This window comes from Amphiprion ocellaris, chromosome 9, assembly GCF_022539595.1.
Source record: "Amphiprion ocellaris isolate individual 3 ecotype Okinawa chromosome 9, ASM2253959v1, whole genome shotgun sequence".
NCBI classification, from domain to species: Eukaryota; Metazoa; Chordata; class Actinopteri; family Pomacentridae; genus Amphiprion; species Amphiprion ocellaris.
This window is the reverse complement of record NC_072774.1, coordinates 19288390-19307585: the sequence shown is the minus strand read 5'-3', so window position 1 is coordinate 19307585 and position 19196 is coordinate 19288390. Positions and strand designations below refer to the sequence as shown.

The 19196-nt window shown below is 39.2% G+C and overlaps 1 protein-coding gene across 1 annotated transcript in view; it reads right to left on the bottom strand.

Moving 5' to 3' along the window:
- The window catches only part of LOC111567735 (mannosyl-oligosaccharide 1,2-alpha-mannosidase IA), a 195497-nt gene that overhangs the window by 114405 nt on the left and 61896 nt on the right, over positions 1-19196 (bottom strand). The window contains exon 2 of the mRNA XM_055013597.1: positions 128-224. Coding sequence (XP_054869572.1) covers positions 128-224 — 97 coding nt within the window. The remainder of the gene's footprint in view (positions 1-127; positions 225-19196) is intronic.

Here is a 19196-nt window from a genome sequence, read left to right as displayed (position 1 = left end):
GTAGTTTTGCAACTGGAACATCCATTCTGAGCATGAAACCTTTCCAGAAAAAGGTCAACGGGTCTTTTAAAAAATACTGGATGACCTCTCTGGCCTTTTGAGCCTGGAGCAAAATGCTGACGCTCACCAAACATGTTGCCAATATGCCCATTCCTCGTCAAAGGCCGCAGCTCATTCTTGCCCCAGGCGTAGCGCTTGTAGTTGTCCCAGGCAAACTTCATCATCTGCAAAATAAACAGAGGGCAGACATACCAGTCACTGGACTGACAGCAGAGCAACATGTCTGCAAAGCAAAGCGTAATTAGATTGGAATTGCTCAAGGCGAAGGGAATGACAGATATTGATCATGACTGGATTAAGGACAAGCATGCAATTATAACACATAAACAACAGTGCTAAACAATACCATTGACATTTCCCCTGCAGCTCCTCCTCCAAATTAAAGATTGACTGGTGTCAGTAGATAAAAAAGACTACTTTACTTGATGAAAGTGCAAGTAAACTTTCTCTGATGCGGTTAAAGGAAAAAAGAGAGCAAGATGGAGAGGGGATGAAAATAAGATGAAAAGCATCTCTGCTTGCAGTGACACAGTTTTAATTAACTTTGAAGCACATAAGGTGAAGCTGGTCTGGTTTAATCAAATATATTCATTTATTAACTCTCATTTTTAGTTAGCTGTAGACCTTCTGGAACCAACTTAGGTCTATCAGTTGGGAAGCAGCAATTATTGGCAGCTAAATCCGCTACAAGTCAAAAATATGGATGTTCCTAAAGACTAATTAAACTAAATTTGAACTTAAATTTAGACTCATCAAAAAGCAAGAAAATTGTCAAGATTTGAGCAAAGGTCAAACACTGTCCAAATAAATATTGAATGTAGGTATTTAAGAACCATTTGAAACCAGTAATAACTTTCTTCAATAACCACATTTTATTTTAAATGCTGGTGACAGTTGCGTCACTTTGGGCCATGCATATGAACCACATTAAAGTTAGCACATAAATCTTTAAATATCTTGCCGGCTAACCTTCACGTGCCTGTGCTGAATGTGGTTGCTCATCGAGTGGTTGTATGTCAGTTTATTCTTTCACGGCCTACATACAACCTTTTATTCTTTTCATTTTTCAGTCATTCATTTTTAAAATACAGCCAAACAATGTTGGTTTTATAAGAATTCGCCTGCCCTACTTTGCACCTTGCTGGTTTACAACATCCATTTGCACAGTAAGAGGCAGGCTGCAGCCCCACTAGACTGCAACAGCAGTTAACCCGCACTGTACATTAATAAAATATTAATAATTAGCTGAAATGACTTCTGTTTCTGGTACTGCCTAGCCAGGGTAAGAAATGTTTTAATCGTTTAGTCAAGTAAATGAAAACATCCCTAAAAAGATTACATTATATGCTAATTTCCATAATAATTTAATATAAAGCACCTATACTTGCATCTCTGGCTTTCTAAGTTGGTTCACACTGCATGAATATACGTCTTGTCTGATTTTGTTGCTTGGTCACGTAATGAAATGAAGAAATATATTTTTAAATTTCTAATTTCATTTAGCAAAACTGTTAAATTTTGTTCCGTCAGGCTTTCTGAAATCTGTGCTGATAACAAATGAAGACAAAGAATCTACAGCAATGTGAGCAGTTTAGAGAGGCTGTAGCAGCAAGTTCAATGATAGTGTGACCATTAAAGTAAAGAGAAGTAAAGAGATTTAAACTTACCCCGAGGGGGTAATGAATGTATGTATGAAATCCATTTACAATGTAGCATCCGTTCACTAAAATACAAAAATTTTTACAGTTTTATGGTAACAAGAGGAGAATTCAGAACGAGTTCCATAAATGTACAAAATTTCTCAGTGATGGATCCTTTAGCTGTCGTGACGTTTCTGTAGAGTCATGCTGCGGATGTGATCAAAAGTAAGGCTGACAGTAAATTCTAAAGTTTCAGTTGCTACACATAAATTTACATGTGGTCATTGCAGATAAACAAAAATAATATCATACATCGCAGTTCCTGCTTTTCTTGTCTGCATTGACATTTCTCATTTAGAACAGAGCAGCAGTCACACAAGCAGGGTTTCTCCATTATTAAGAGAGAGGATGTTTTCTTCAGACCGTAACCAAAGAGATGCATGTACTGTACAATGCCCAATGCCTGAAAATAAATTGAAAACTAATTCCAGCTCAAAGTATACTTGAATCAAGAGCATTCAACAATGACATGTTCATTAATTTCGATTGCTCAGTACAATACAACAAAAATGAAGAAAGTACACAGCCTCAATCTGTCCCAGGATGGACAGATGCACCAGGATTTCATTTTTCCCTGACTTTGAAACATGATGTCATCTTTATTATCAATATGCTCTCCAGAGGTGGGCTCATATAAGACTGCGGGAAACAGTCAACATGAATCCGATAACCCCTGACAAGGCCTCTAGCTGAAAATCCTCTCTCCCAAAAAAGCTCATTATAGACACCTCAAAGGATACGAAGCTCCGGCCATTACACACACTAAAACAGCCACATTGTTCAAATAAATGGCAAATGTCCTTAATGTTCAGAAAAACAGTGACTACAGGTCAGGGAGCTTATATTTGATTCCGCTTCACTGTGAGCTCTTTCATTATTGTGGAGCTACAGTGCCAGTTTAATTTGTGGAATTTGTGATGCTCCATCATTATTTACTGAAAACCGTTCGCAGATCAGGAGAGAAAAACACAGTCAGCATTAGCATCATAGTTGTTTGTCTGTTGTTGTTTTTCTTTTTCCAGATTGGCATAAAATCTGACGAGGCAGCATTTTTAAACACTTTTTCCATTTACACAAATAAATTCTGACACTGAGTGCAGCAGCAATCCCACCGAATGTGGAAAAACAAGCACACAATATGATTAAGGGAAATGGAAGCGATGAATCTCACGGTGGAAACGTGCTCACAAAGGTAATCAGTTTCTTCACAATGTGTAGAAAGAACAAAAATAGCCAGAGCCAGCATCACCGTGTCCCAACAGAACGATCTATCTCACAGAATGAAAACCAGAAAATGTCTCAAGTTTTATTTGAAGCTTATTCCATCTTTTATAATGCCGGCCCGTCTCGCTCTTCTCCAGTGACTTTAAAAGCCAAAGAACAAAAGTAATAGGAAAAAGTGTTTGCACAAATCATGGGATTTGGTAAATGTTGGAACACTATGTTCGCTTCTGTTGCTTTTGAAAAATGTTCCAAACTGTACGTCACGATGCTTTGCCAAAAAATAAAAAATAAAATTATCAAATGAACCTGCAAGGGAAGCAGGACTTTACGACCATCATCAAATATACGTCGGGGAAAGCAGAAAACAGGCAGATGGTATGCTGAAGCTGCATAACTGCAGGCATAGAAAATGGAAAATGACAGCATTAATCAGCAATGGCTTGACTTTAAAAGACGCTAAAATAGAGGATTTAGTGCATGCGGTGCTGCAACTAATGCCATTTTTTTCAATCTACAAAATGCCAAAAAAATAATAAATCTGTCACTTCTATCCAGGGCCCAAAGTAACATCAACAAATAGCTTCTTCAATCCAGCTGACACAGAGGAAAAGGCAGAACATCACTACATTTGACAAATCAAGCCAAATGATGCATTTGGAATTTGATGACTGGTTTGGTTTAACTGTATCAGCATCGCTCTCAATCAGTCAATTGTCAAGGAAAACCTGCCAATGACTCTTTTGACCTTCAAAACAGAAAGACAACGCTTTGCCGAGTTGTTGGTATCTTGTCTCTGTTGCAACAGGGAGGAAAATCCACAATCTGTCCAGCATCTCTCTCAAAGAGAAAAACAAGAGTGACAGCTTATTTATAACATGACAGGGAACACGGAGCTCTTTTTCCAAAAAAAAAGTTAAACTGACAGATCATTTCAGCAGTAGTCTCGCTTTGCCAGCCCATTGTATGGAACATAATGGTCTGGCTGCACCACACTATCATTCTGCTGCAGGGAGGAGAAAAAAATGCTGTGGCTTGTTTGAATGTCTTTAAACTCATCACAGTCGTCGTGGGCGGGGCTAAACGAAAGATGCGGCTTTGGTGTTCCCTCAAAAAAGTGATGGGTGGAATTGTTGTGATGGAACATTTGCACACAGGGAGACAAGCACTGTGATTAAAATGCATAATTCACAGAAAAAAAGCTAACAGAGCTAGCAATCCAAATCCTTCACAAACCTAAATTTTTCAGTGTGGTACGTTGCTAGCCCAGAGCTTTTCGTTGTTGCTTTCCATTGTTAAGAAAAAAGTAACAGACAGTGGAGGGAATGAACAAGACCAACTGAAATGTGCAGTCCATGGAAGGATCATACCTGCGTTCTACAACTGGTTTGTTAGATTATTTCAAAACTAACTGCACAAAGGAAAACATGATTCCAAATTCTAGTAGTGTAGTACTGCTATTGGATGATTTTTATTTTTTTTAATTTCTTGAAATTGTCAATTAATTGTTCAAAAGCAAATTTCTTCACAGTTTGGACTGTTTTGACACAGTCAATCAATATTTGCTGATCTTAATCAAGGGAAAGTGCCAATTAAAATGAATCTCCACAAACATGAAAATCTATAATGTATTAATATATTCCTATGTTTCATTTTACTGTGCTGGTTAGACAAAAACATGGGAAACTGTCAGGGGCACTTCCCACTATTTATCAAAACCAAAAAATAAAGAAAATTCAGCAGATTAGTGGATGAAAAATAGCTGTAGCCATGAGCTGTTACGACCAACAAAGTGATTCTCATGGTATGACTACACATGAACTCTTTTTTCTTTTCTTTTTTTGTTATTTTTGTCAAACTATCAGCACAAACAAACCTCTGCTGATTTAGCTTCCAGCTGCGACACACTGAATATGTTTCATTCCACTGGAGGGAAATAGATATTTGCTATTGTATTTCACATTTCTGCTGTTGTGCGCTGCTGAGGGCCAAAGTGTGGGAGGACCGAGGTCACGCAGCCATAGGATTGTTGCTGTAAGAACCCATCACTACAACACACACAGCACTAATCAATAGCTTCAGTCGCAGCCAAGCATGCGCCCTGAAATCTACTTCTCCAAGAGAGGAAATGCATGAATGATTCATTTCCAAAGCAGACACAGACATGATCTGACAGGACTCTGACCATTCTTTGGTTAAACTAATTGGCTGGTCGTTGAGCAGAGGAGATCAGTCACTGAATGCAGAGCCGGTATTTAAAATAAATCAGGGATATACTTTGCCAATATCAGGACCGTAGGTCAGGAGTCATCTGTTGGTCATCACAAGCTCGAGGATGGTCACACAACATCAACCAGACCATGGAAGATGTTGCATAAGTGATTACATTTACCCTGCATAAACTCAAACTGGTTTTACTAATATCCCCAAGGAACAGATGAAATATCAGTTTTCATCATATTTTACATAAATATAAGGAATATTAAATGTTCTCGTTGTCTTTAACACAAAATATGTTGTGTAATTTCAATCAGGTTTCTGTCAAAAGAGAGTAAAAACACCTATACACTGGACATCTGGGCACTGACTATAGTGGAGCTTTTAACACTCCTAGAAGAAATAAGACCGCAGAAGGGTACAACTAATAATCCATAAAAAATCTTAACTTGTATCCTCACATGAGAGTTCATTTTAAGGTCACAGAGTGCAAAACCACAAAGTATCCTACTGTATTCTTTCTAATTTGAACTAGTTTTGTTGAACGCGTATTTTGCCTTCTGTACGCTCTATGGACACGGTGTTTCAAAACTAAGGATTCATTTACCAACTCTGCTACCAGTGTAAAAAAGTACATATTCAAAATCTACCAATTACTGGGAGGAAGTTGATATGTAAATGTAGTGAGTCGTGTGAGAAATCCTGAAAGAATAAGTGGCAAAGGGAATTCAACTGACTGTTGTTAGTACGAGGTTGAGGATCTAAAGGTGGCAGCTCGTTGGTCACTTTCAAACCACTTTGTTAAATTTGGACAGACAGGTTCTGGCAGGAGAAGGGCCTTTAAAGCCCTCTTTCATACGTCACTGCAAAAATGAGATGGTTCCAACAAGGTCTCTGTTTAACAACTTCAAAAGATGACGCAGAGTAAAAGAACCATCTGGCACACAGTGGAGACAATCTGAGCTGAGGTTTCTCTGAGGCAATGATGTAAAAAAAAAAAAGAGCTAACAAGCTATTTCTAAACCACAAGCACAGTTACAGAGAACGAGCCGGTATAATGAGATGGTGCCAGAGGGGTAGGTCTGAAATCTGAAGTTTAGATTAAGTGATAAGTTCTCCGAATGGTAGCACTGGGCTAATATTTTAATAATCAAAGCAAACAAAATGAAATTACTGCCATAACCATCAGCATGGGGGTTTTCCCATGGAATTATTCCAAAAGAATATTTCTGTGTGGGCTTTGGAGCTGATGGTGTCCATCTGCTTGCTTCCACTTTTTGGTCTTAGACAAAAACTCTTCCCAAGGAAGACATGCCGCAATGCATTTCCTCTGCTGTACACAGGTTCTTTGGATTAGTCTTTGGATTGACATTGCAATGGTTTTTTCCCCCAGAGGCTGCACCAGCAACTTTCCAAACAGTATCTATTACAGAAGAAAAAGTAGAAAGTATTATTAATTAGCAGTGTGGGCTGCACTACCAGTGAAGATCACCACTTCGGTTCGTTGTGAACATGATACTGGCAGCTGGGCTTGGACTCAGTGGCCCCCCTCATGGCCCAGGAGAGGGAAATATACAGATTAACTGGTGGGCTGAACAGTTTGTAGCTCATTCTGGACAACTAATTAGAGCAGATCTTCTGCTTAAGGCACAGCAACAGTCCTCATCCCCCCTGATATCTCCACTTTCTGTAGCAGCGTGGGTTTCTTCAAAGAACACTGCTATGGGATTTAGGAGCGCACTTTAATTGTGACAAAATATAGAAAATGTTTTACCCCAAAGAAGATAGATATTAGTAAAAAGGCATATCAGATATATGTGACACGTGTTGCACATATATGCTTTTGAAATGATGAGAGTCAAGAAAAACCTAATTAAGTTGTAAAAACAAAGTGCCTGGATGTAAAGTGGGAGATTGTGGAGATCCAAAAGTTTGGATTGTTAGACTGTCTGTATGTGCAGACAGAAAATCATTAAGCTCCCACATTCGCAATGTGAAGTAACTCCACACCTTTATTATCATTGCAGCACATATCAAGAACTAAACTTGAACTTGGCTCATTAAGCTGCAGGGCTGTACATGGTCCTTAGGGAAAAGGAGACAACCGTGAACCAGAGTAACAAATAGTCTAAGCGATCCCTCTTGCAAATAGCTCAAGATGGGAGAAAAAAAGATTGTAAAACAGATACAAAAATAAAGGACTTTTAGGAAAAACTATTGAGTTTCTTGTGTTTTAGAACCCTAAAAAGAGCTCAGTGGTAACACAGCATGGCAATGTACATATCTGGACACTTTGAATAAGAGCATCCATCAAACAGTGTGGAATTTGAGATGATAAACATCCATCTGTACATAATAGCTTCAAAGTTTCTTGAGTTAGTTGGTCATATTTCCACTTTCATGTCCAACATGTAACTCTGATTTCACCAAAATCCATCATCTTTTACCAACATGGTTTTTATCCATTCTAAGGGAACAGAACATAACTTTTATTGATGGAGAAGAAAACATCAGTTAAAATCTATTGCACATTTGGAGAAACAATAAGAAAAAAATACTAAAGAATTTCAATATTAAATGCTAAGGTTTGTGGTTGTCTGAAAAAAAAAAACTCCACTACTGCATGCAAGGAAGTTGTTCAGAGACCACTTATCTAAATTATACTATTCCACACCTGACAGCAGCCACATTACATCTGATAACAGGGTTGAAGGAAAGGAGCTGTCATTGCTACTATGCTTTCAGCCAGTCAATCCTGGCTCCAGTTATACTCAGACTGAGAAACTTTTTATTTAGTTTGTTTTGGTTGGTAGAGACGATGCTCAAACACCCTCAAAGTAGAGTAAGATGATATATCTTAACAGATTAATACTAATGCAGTTAAAGATGTCAACAACCAGCAAGAGTGGAGCAAAGAGGGGAAAATGTGTAAGGAATGGAATAAGTATCTTCTAAAGGCGAATAAAACAACAATAATGAGGAGAATTGGGATCTTTGCACAAGCTTCCACACAATTTTTTTGCTAAATTCCAAACTCACTGAAGAACAAGAAGGCATCTTTATTTAAAAAAAAAAAAAAAAAAAAAAAAGACAAATACAGTTTCAACTAAAGTGGCCACAATATCTTGCAAAAAAACAACTTGGATTATTTCAGACTACATGGACAAGAGTGTTGTCTCATAAATACACATAGAGCATCCCTCAAAGTGCTTCTGGCACTCCCAGCCTGGACGTTTTTGTAATACAGTTGTTATATTTGGCTCCACAAGCGAGGCATCCCTTTAATCTGAGGAGGGTTTCGGCGGATCACGGATAATAAATCACCCGAGCACCCTGGCATGTCAGGCCCCAAGTCACTGCTGCGTTAACGAGGTGCTGTGTCATCACCTGAAACCAACGCAACCTTTGGCAGAGAAAACACAGCATCAGCTTTCCCCCATTGTTTCCCCCTGAACTTCCCACCTTAACTCGCACGTCCTCTCTCCCCTCACACTTCCTCCTGCCTCCAGTGTTAGACTTGCTCGACAGCAGAGTCGTTTCCTGCCTATTAAAACCACATTTATGGTGAGCAGCGACAGAGTCTTGTAGGTCTCTTAAGGCCAGTGAGGCCGTCCTGAGTCAGCACAACACCCAGGTCAATTACAAGCAAGTCACGAAACAAAAGTCAGAGCTGGACAACCAGTCTGCACTGAGCTGCAGATCACTCATGCGTAGAATTAATGAACGTCTGGGATCAACATCATCCAACCGTACCTATTAGAGATATTTTTAAAATCGCTTAATAATACTGCAAGCGGAGCAGAAAAGATTCTGCAAATATGTATTTTGTTCTACAAGCTGCAGTTTAGTCATATTCACTGAAGCTACAATATGGAAAGCAACTATACAGCAACGCCATAACAGCTTTCTGATTAGAATATGTCCCCACCAGTGTTCGTAATTAACAATAATTGAGTCAGCAAGCCTTGGTACACACAAAAATACTTAAAACCAGCTGCAAGACACATCATTGTAGCATATCACTGTTACAACTGATGAGAACACCTGGAAATGAGCTGCAAGCTTTAGACGTGGTTTTTTGCAGATAATAGCCAGAGAAATAGCTTACATGATGTCTGTACGATGTCATTTTCTGAAGTCTTTTTTTCCCCCAAAAACCAACTGTTTTACATTTTCAAAACATACACAACATTGTTAATTACAAACACAACCTTAAGTCTACTTGAAATTAAATCAATGTTAAATGCTCCTTCTTGTTTACACAACATGTTCACATATGCATTTGCCCGCATCCCTCTTTCTCTGGCAGGTGTCCTCACCGCTCTCTCCAAAACAGATGATTAGGAGAGATATGTGGCCTGTGCCAAGTCATCTCCTGAGAATCTCACAGGTGGGTTGAGAGTTTCGATGCGCTATGAAAGATTCATGCCAAAAGAGGGAGAATCGCCACAAGGAGCCCATTAAAATGTCTGGACTCAGGTCTTGAATTGTTGGAGAGGTAAAACTGGGGTATTAACGGGCCTAAATGCTCCCGGTAGAACCCACTGATGATGAGCAATGGGAAGGGGGGTGTGACAAAAAATACAAATGTGGCTTTAAAACTACAGTCAAAATCAAAATCATATTGAGAACTTCATCCCAACTGAATCTTGAGATGACACTCCTGCCCTCTATGCAAGTGGTCTGCAAAGGCAACATATATAAAAGTATTTGTCCACCAATAACCAGCCAGAAAGCAAGCTTGTGGGGACAGTACTAACATCCTGCACTGGACAGGGGATTGTGAGGGCTATTAATGACAGAAACACACCTGATCCAGGACAACAGCATAACTAATAGGTAATATTTTGTTCATAACCCAAGACTAGAGAGAAAAAATAAACAATAGCGGATGTGAAATCACCAACATGTTTCTGAGGGGTTGTTTTGAAGCCAGTCAGGTGCTCCAGCATCACAATGCCAAACTGGGCAAAATTTGGTGGAAACTGGCTGTGGCAAAGGTCTGATGAGCAGGCGCCAAAACAAGGCTGTACGTGATTGGCTGAGACTCCATCCTATCAAGCAACCATGGTTCAAAGCATATCTCTTTCAAATGAGCAACAGCGTAAGAGATGTCCAGAGAGATTTGTGCAGTTCCCTGCAGCTCCACTGAACATCTTTCGGCTGACTGTTTCGATTTTACAGTCCATAAATTAACTGTTCTGATTCGCTCTCATTGCTCTCATCAGTGTAATTTCTAGCTGCAGCAGGCATCTGTTTTCAGTGTAAAAAGCTTATGGAAACCAAACTAAATGCTACCTGCCGTGCGCCAAATGGCAAACAGAAAAAGTTTGTGACTAGCCATGGTGAAGCATTCGCTAGTAAACCAGGATATTTCCCTCTGGAGTCACTGGAGACACATAAACAGCATTGGAAGGAGAGTATTCGCAGCAGGCCAGATACACAACTTCAGCTGAATTCTAGTGCTTCTCTGTGTCTGCTGAATGCACAAACAAGTAATTGCTTGCCAACTATAGCGACTACATGAGGTGATAGGAATTCAAATATGTGTTTAATTAAACAATGAATGCAGCTTTAAGCATAGAGAAGTGGTGGTGGCTTCATAAGTCCACTTTATAAACAAAAAACTGTTTCAAAAAGGCGCTACACAATACTTTTGGGAAAGTAAGTGAAGGTGAAGAAACAGTGCAGAATTCAGATTTATTTTTTTTTCACAGTTTGTAGCAAATGCCACACACTGTGAAGAAAACTCAGAGTCTGAGTGACAACATGGTCAGAACACTGACTTAACACTTGTTTTAACCGAGCTGCTCTTTCTTCAAGCATTCAGTGCATTACTGTCCAAAGGGATGTTTGTCTGCGCAAGAGCTCTCGAGACTCCACTCACAATGTTTTCCTTCCTTTCAGTTGCTGTGGATCACCGAGCCAGCCCAATCAATAGACCTTGCCAGAAAAGTTGATGGAATTTGAAGGAGAGTTGAGTGGTTTCGAAACTTGGTGGAGTAAGAGGAACTTTAACAAGAAGTATCGTGCACCCTGAAACTCTTGCAAAATCACTAACTGACTATCCCCCCACTCTTATTCGTCTTACTGACAGAAGCTCTTTCAGAAACAAGCTAGTAATGAAATTGCAGGCATGGTGCAGAAAATAAGGGGTTCGTGAAAGTAAATACAAAACCATTACAGAGCTCTTACAGTATTATTAGAAAGAGTGAGGTACAGGATACAGGAGCAGAGGAAAGAGGTAGTGAAAGAAGGACACACAGAGAAGTGGGAAGCAATTTGTCTGCAAGAAATTGTCAATTTGACTGGACTGCCTGGGGATAGGGTTCTTCTCTGGGAACCCCACTGTGTCTGCTGAGGATCATGATGGTGAGCTTATCGAGCTCATTAGAAAAGGATCTACAATGCCCCCTTGTAGGAAACTTCAAACAATGCCACTAGGTTTTTGTTTCACTGGCTCTAGCAACTACAGGAAGAGTTTTAGCAGAAGTTATTTTGAGATGAAGACACTCAAGTAGATCAGGTCTGGCTCCAATGCACCAGGGAGAGGAAAAAGGGAGCAGCATTAATAGATTTATCAAGGTAAGATGAGGAGAGATGGATCTTTACAAAAGAGGTTCATGTCTTAAGTAAAAATGAAGGCCTGCTTTTATATTGAGGTAACAGCGTGGTGTGATCTTTAGATTCATTTTAGCCTGCATGTTGACAGGAAACAACAACCAACCAACCATCATAGTGGGCAAATCACAACTGTACATTTTGTCATTCTGCTCAATAGACTGTCAGGGCGCAGTGTGTTACATTGAGGTAACATCATTTCTATGAGCAGCCAATAATCACGCATATTCAGTCAAAAATAATTGGCAAGAGTGTCAGGCATTACATGAATCCCTTCCTGTGGTGAGTTCACCGTTATGATATTTTTGCAACACCATTGCATTAGGTAAAGGATAGTAAATGACACAGAAAGGAGAATTATTAAAACCCAAACTTTCTTTGACAAAAGGGCTACAATGTTTTAGGAAGTGACTTAGTAAAATGCTGAAGCACCATGTGCTAAGAGAGCAGGTTAAATGCACATTAATATTGAATACAAGCCTCTGAAACTCAACTGGAGGGATGGAACACCATTTTTAAAAAATACATTCCCTCATTCGGTGCATTGATGATGATAGAGAGTGCTGTCAGTTAAACATCTCCCTTAGGTGTTCATTAGGATTGAGATCTTGTGACTGAAAGCCACAGCGCACGACTGAAATTCTTTTCATCCTCATCAAACCACTCACTGATCCCACGTGCCCTATGGATGGCAGGATAGTCATCCTAAAAGTGACCACTCCTCCCAACAGAATAGAAATGTTTCATCATGTGATAAAGGTGACTACCCAGAACAACTTTTCACTGAGTTGCAGTGACCCTTTCCTCCAGGGCTAGTGTTCTACTTACCCCTGGCACAAGCATGTGTGACGTAAATTATATGCGGAATAACACATGAACCCTCCTGTACACAACCATGTGTGGCCTAAAACTTGTGTCCGACTATGCAACAAAGGTGGAATATGGGGGTACAGTCAACTGCACATTTGTGAAACTGAGTCCTCCAAGCAGACTTTTGTGTATTCGAAAAGCAGTATAATAGCAACAACTGTTGTATAACCATCCACAATGAAGCATATTTACGTTTTAAGGGAAGTGGATCCAGACCATGTCAGCAAAAATGACCTCGCAGCATAACAGAGCCACCACATAACCTAATTATAGGGATTGGCACCTGCATTTTCCTTTAATATGTCACCTTTCTGTATTTGGCTGATTGATCAATCATTTTCAAGCAAAGTGGCAAAGCTTCTCGTTTGTGAGGATGTATCACTGTTGTTTGTCCTATGTGACAGAAAAATTATGATGCTTTTGACCGTCGGCAACACAGAATATGTAATTTGAAGACATCAGTTTGGGCTCTGTCATGTGATGGCTGCGATGGCTTTTCACTGCTTTTTTGACATTCACCAAAATAAATCAAAGATGTATTAACGAATGATGAAAATAGTTGAAATCATCCATGTTGGTCGGTGATGTAAGTTTTTGTATACTAGGTATTAGGGCTCTAATTTTCATTAATTTCACAGACAAATAATGCATTTAAGTAACACATACCATAAACTACCTCTTGATTCTCTCCTAAGCCCAGTGTTATTCTGATCTCTTATAACATTTAAAGGTTTTTTTGTATTTTTTTTTTTTGAAAATCGTAGACTTTCTACTACATTTTGCACATTACTGCATATCTTTTCATCATATTTTATTTAAAGAATTGCTGGGGACAGATTCTAATCTAAACTGAACATCCAAATGACTTTTTTTGTTTACAGCAAACACTGAGTGAAAAAAAGGAGAATTTTCTTCCAGACTTTCACAGTAAACTTTGAGTTCATATAATTCACTCTTAATTGCTACAGTTCACATTCACTGACAGGACAAATATATTCCTATAGAAATGCATTAGTAAAGTGTCACGTGTGACAAACTGTGTTTCGCTAACAAACTGAAAAAAGTGCTCACTTTCAACACATAAGCTGATAATGGCTTATCATACTGGCAGAGCCTCCCACCATGCTTTAACTTCTCCACACTGATCCCTCACTGTATATTCTGGTAGAGTTGGAAACACCTTCCTCTACCCATGTGATTCTGCAAACAAAGAGGCAAGTCTTTGAACTCAAACATGTCATATGTACGTCAGCCTCGCAGCTGCTTTAATCTTAAATTGATGAAAAAAATTATTTGGATACCCAGTGTTGTCAGTGGTGAATAAATCTTGCATGTTTCCTCCTGAAAATGACAATTAGTCAGAAAACAGCAATGAAAGCAATTCATTTATAATATTTCTGCAGATGAGGCTTAATTTGCAAACAGAAGTTTGTGTTTTTGCCATACTAATTTGATTAGTAGGATGCAAGCCTATGAGATAAAATTAATGTGAAATGAGACCATTTATTGCTGCATTGTATTTTTTCCCTCTAAAGCTGTGTGCTGCTTGTTTTTTGAACAGAAACAGCCACAAATGCATTACAGTCCTTACACAAATCATAAATCATGAAAGAAGCACTTAATAAAATTGATACAAATGCCGAGCTTTTCCTTCCATTAGCAGGACTGGAAAACAACAGACCTCCTAAATTCTAATTTAATAACTCGGCCTGCAGAAGCCACATGTACAGATAAGCAGAATAACCTCTTGAAGGAACCATTCTTTAATTTATTATCACTTTCAGACACCAGCCATTTAAAATGCAAGAAGCATTTTTTATTATTTTTTTTTTTTGCCATGAACACAGGTTGGGGAAATTGTATACATTCTGTTTCTTTGCCTTTGAGGTAGTGGGGAGACATCAGTCACCTTGCCAGAACTGTTTGACAGCCTTATTCTCTCACTTTAATGAAATCCCAACTCAGAAAAGAACCAATTTCAATGCTCAGACAATAAACCCTCCACTTCCTTATCCCCTGCCACATTCACACACAGGGAGCATCTCCTTGCCTACACCCACATCCAGTAAATCCTCAAAATATCATCTTCAATTAAAAACAATGGGTGCCTAAGCTTTTTGAGCGGATCATGACAATATTAACACATCAGGAGTTCTCGTTGGATTTTTGAGCAACACATAGTGATGTCTGGCCTGCTGACATCTGACAACAGGAACAGATAATTATTCAGTGAATATGTTATTTGAGATTAGGGTCATAATCATAGAGCTGCAACTGCAGCAAACAGCATCTATAATATAGCTCTGTACACTACACTGCATAGCTGTAACTATGTATGCTAATGACAAAAAAACATCTGAAATAAAATGATCCCATCCAAAACCCTGGTTCCAGAGCTTTGAATCATCGTTTGCATCTTTAATTCGTTCTTAGGCTTGGGGTCGACAGCATTTCATCGAGTCCCGATGCAGTATCAAATTCAAATCCTTTTAAATCCCCGATGTTCAAAGATTCTAATTCAGTTAGGCAACAGGCCAGACACAGTTTTTAGTGGTAGCTACTAAAGTAATCATTATAAATGTTTACTAATAGGGGTGTCCCTATCCAGTTGTTTTCTACTATTATTTGAGTAACTTAAGATTTAGTATCTGCTAATGTCAAGTCCCAATCCAGTACTGTTCCTAGATAATACACCCTTCAAGTACATTAAAGTTATTAAAATCAATCCAGTGTATATGTGTGACAACAGAATAGCTCTACAGTACATTAAGAAAAATAATCCAAGCTGCTCTTTAATGTTATGTAGGTGGGTGGCCACAAACCTTGGTGGAAATCTAGTGTAGAAAGGGAAGGGTGTACTGTGGCTCTAAACCTTGCTACATGCATGTCAAAACACAAACTGTAGATAAGCTGTAGTACCTAACTGAACCACCAGGTGAAGCACTTACTTTTAATACTGTAGCAACCCAGTGGAGGCAGTCCCTTGGACTATGGGCAGTTCCATCATAGCAAGCAGAAAGCAATTGAAGGAGTTTAGCTAGCATCAGGCAGCATGAGAAAGACTTCTGTGACACTTAATGTCCTCTGGTCAGAGCTGATGAACTTTCTGCAAAGTGTCCTGCTGTAACCCAGCCTCCCTTTCTGACGCTTGTGTGGCGACAGATATAAGGAGACAACTGGGCTTAGATTGGTGGCAATATCGATCACTAAATAAAGTGCTGTGATTGTCCCCAATTCTGATGCATGAACAACCACTCAGGACGTCCCTATTATTTTCGCTAGCTTAATTCAGGATCACAGCAGTAGTGCTATAATCTGAAAATGAGATGAGCACTAGTGCATATGAAATATTGACTACTGGATCATACTAATTGTTTGGACACCCTGAAACCTAAGTAGGACTCTCCTGTATTTAACATGCCACAATCATTTAATGATTTGTCTACAGAGTTGCCACTTTGTCGAACTACAAAAACCTAGTTCACCAGTGGCTGTTGCATGATATTAAAGAGTGATTGGTCTTTTCTCTCACTTGGAGAGAGCACACTAACCAACAGACTAAAGTCTCAATGGAGCAGTTAAACAACTGGCAATAATTTGGTACAGCTGATATAATCCAACGCCTGTGATGTCGGTCATTTTAACCTCAAAAAGCAACGCTTTGTGCCCGATACAAATGAGAAGGTGCTAATTTTACCTGCATGTTGTTAACACTGGCTTTTACTAATAGAAACTAACAAAGAAAGATGAAAGGTTTGCTTCCAAAATGGAACCGGCTATTGCAACCCATCCATGCATGTTCTGCAGTTTAAAAGGATAGGGTTTTGATCTGAAAGTCAAAGAAACAGCCAACAACATCAAGCTTCATAGGGAAGATTAAGACTGCTTTAAGACTGATTTTTATTTATTTATTTATTTTTTTTAAACAGAAAACTTAAACAACCTTGATATTGAAAATCCTGAATCCTGCATAAGAAATTGATAGGTTTAATTTGGTCTTTGAATTTCCAATGACACCACCTTGTGTTATTGAACCAAAGCAGCACACATGCCCTGACTCCAAACTGTATTGCTGGAATGATGCAAAAGCATTTAAACCGTTTGTAAAGCCTACAGGGGATGACTACTCTGCCGTATATTTCTTAAAACCACAAACCTGGAGGGGAGGAAAAAGAAAAAGATTTACCACCTCCAATATTATTGTATTTGTCCAGAAATAGCCATGAGCTCAGTCAGACATTTGAGGCAATCTAAAGCTGCAAGCTAAAGGCCATGTTATCTGTGTAACAGACACACTTGTGTGTTAAACTATTGATCTACTCCAAATGCATTAACACGCTGGACCTTGCTATCATTTTATGCAACTCAACATAATGACTAGAGGTATCAGGCGGAGTGAGCTTGTAACCAGAGGCACAAAGCAGCTGAGGTGGAAAACAATCACAAGTTTGAAATATTAACAGCAAACGTATCAGCTAAAGGTGACCTTGTAGTGCATTATACTGTAAACACAGCTTTTAAGCTGAAGGATTAGGCGGCCTTCCCTGCAGTGAAACCCGCACCCTCAGAAACACCAATCGTATCACCTCCTGGCCTCTCAGATAACAGCTATTACACAACCGCAGAAGTCGCACAGGACTCTGGGATGGAATTGAGAGATGGGGTGACAAAGGTTGTGAGGAACAAGTTTCTTATAAGCACCGGCTGATTCTTGAGTGTGGTGGTTGTCTCTGGTCATCTCCTGATATGGCTGTGTTTGTACATGGAGGGTGAGTAAACAAGTGTAGTGTACACAGATGGCTTCATTTCAGAGGCATGGGAGGCAAAAGCTCACAACCCCGACACAGACACAGAGCAGTGGAACACAGTGAGGATGGAAATAAATCCATAAAGGCCAGTCATGAAATGTTTGAACAGTGATTACTGGGTGGTTTAAAAGGGACATGGTGGCATAGAGGGAAGCTGAGCCAAGATGGAAACTGGAGGGCAAAAGATTTTCTTTAGCTATCATCTGAATGAAAGGACTGACATTTCAATACAATGTAGTGCTACTGCGTTAAAAGTTCCTGCCACCAACAGAAAGCAAGAATTGCCCTTGTGAACACATCAGGGTGGATTTCCCAAGCACAAATGCTGAAAACAGTCTCCCATTCTAATGACACAGAGCTAAATGAGGCTATAGAGCGAAAAGGGTTATTTTCTTCCCCAGATACGAAGACAGCATTCATTTAACACATTCTACTGTGAAATTACAAACTAAAATGCATCAAAAATGCAACCACTTTAAATGATATCAAACAAGCGCGATAAAAACAAAAATGTACCCATAAAAAAAACATTCACCAAGTTTAATGGAGGTTAAAAATTGGTGTGGAACAGTTAAAGATAGTGCCTACAGTTAAAATGGAGCGTGAAGCTTCCCCTAAGTCCACATGACTGAAATTTTTGAGGAAAAAAGCCAAAAAGCCCAAAACAAAGGTAATTTTTATACCACTCTGCCAACTTTACTGTCAGGAAGAAAGAAGAAGTTCCATGAGGAATATTTCTTTTCTCCTGGCATGATGGGATGTCTGTTGGTAACCTAACTGCAATTGTATGTGTAGATAAGTAACACAAGCTTTTGCTACAATTACACAAATCAATGGCACCACCAAAGCATCTCTTAAACTTGGATGTCAGGACCTCTCAAAACGGCTGTGTATGTTTAAAGTTTAACTTTAAATCCCTTCCTGCTTGATTTTCTCCTCTATTTAATCTCGTTTGGTCGTACACCCCCTCAGGGTGTTTTACAGTGCCCGTTGGTTACATATGCAAATTGTCTTTGTCTTTCAATACTTGACTGGAAATGGAACAAAATCTTTAAAGCAAAAGGAACACAAGCCATATTTTACAAAGTGTGGTCTAAAAATGATCGTTAGTCTTGAAGAGCAAAAAATACTTCATTTTTAAAATCTTTGCTCTTCCAATTTTAGCAAAGACTTACGCGGACTGAGCATCTACACAATAATAACCATTGTGTGTTCATTTGCATCTGAAGGAACGTTCTGGTTTCCTTGACTCACATATTTCAAATGCAATTATGATAAACCGGTATTCTTGATTTATTGCATTTAAATTCAGCAAACGGGCTCATTTTTAGGTTTGAGTCGCAAAAGCCTATGAAGCCATCAAAAATGTGCTCAATAATAAGCTTGGAAGCATCCTGCTGTGTTACTTGCACCTACTTATTCCCTGGGGGGTTGCAGTCATAGAGTTGACTCAGTGTGACACCGCTGTTGTTTATGCAGCTCGACAGCACAGAAACACTCCACAGCCAATAAATAGAAACACTTGAACCAGATGCAGGTAAATAACCTACGGTGCCGTAATGTGGCACAAAATATGAATACATACATATGAACAGTCTGTCCATGTATAAAGCAGCTCCATTTCCTTTTAAAGCAACCCAGGCAGAAAAAAATGTATGCAGCCATGGCAGAGTGAGGACCTTGGATTAAAGCTTGTCGA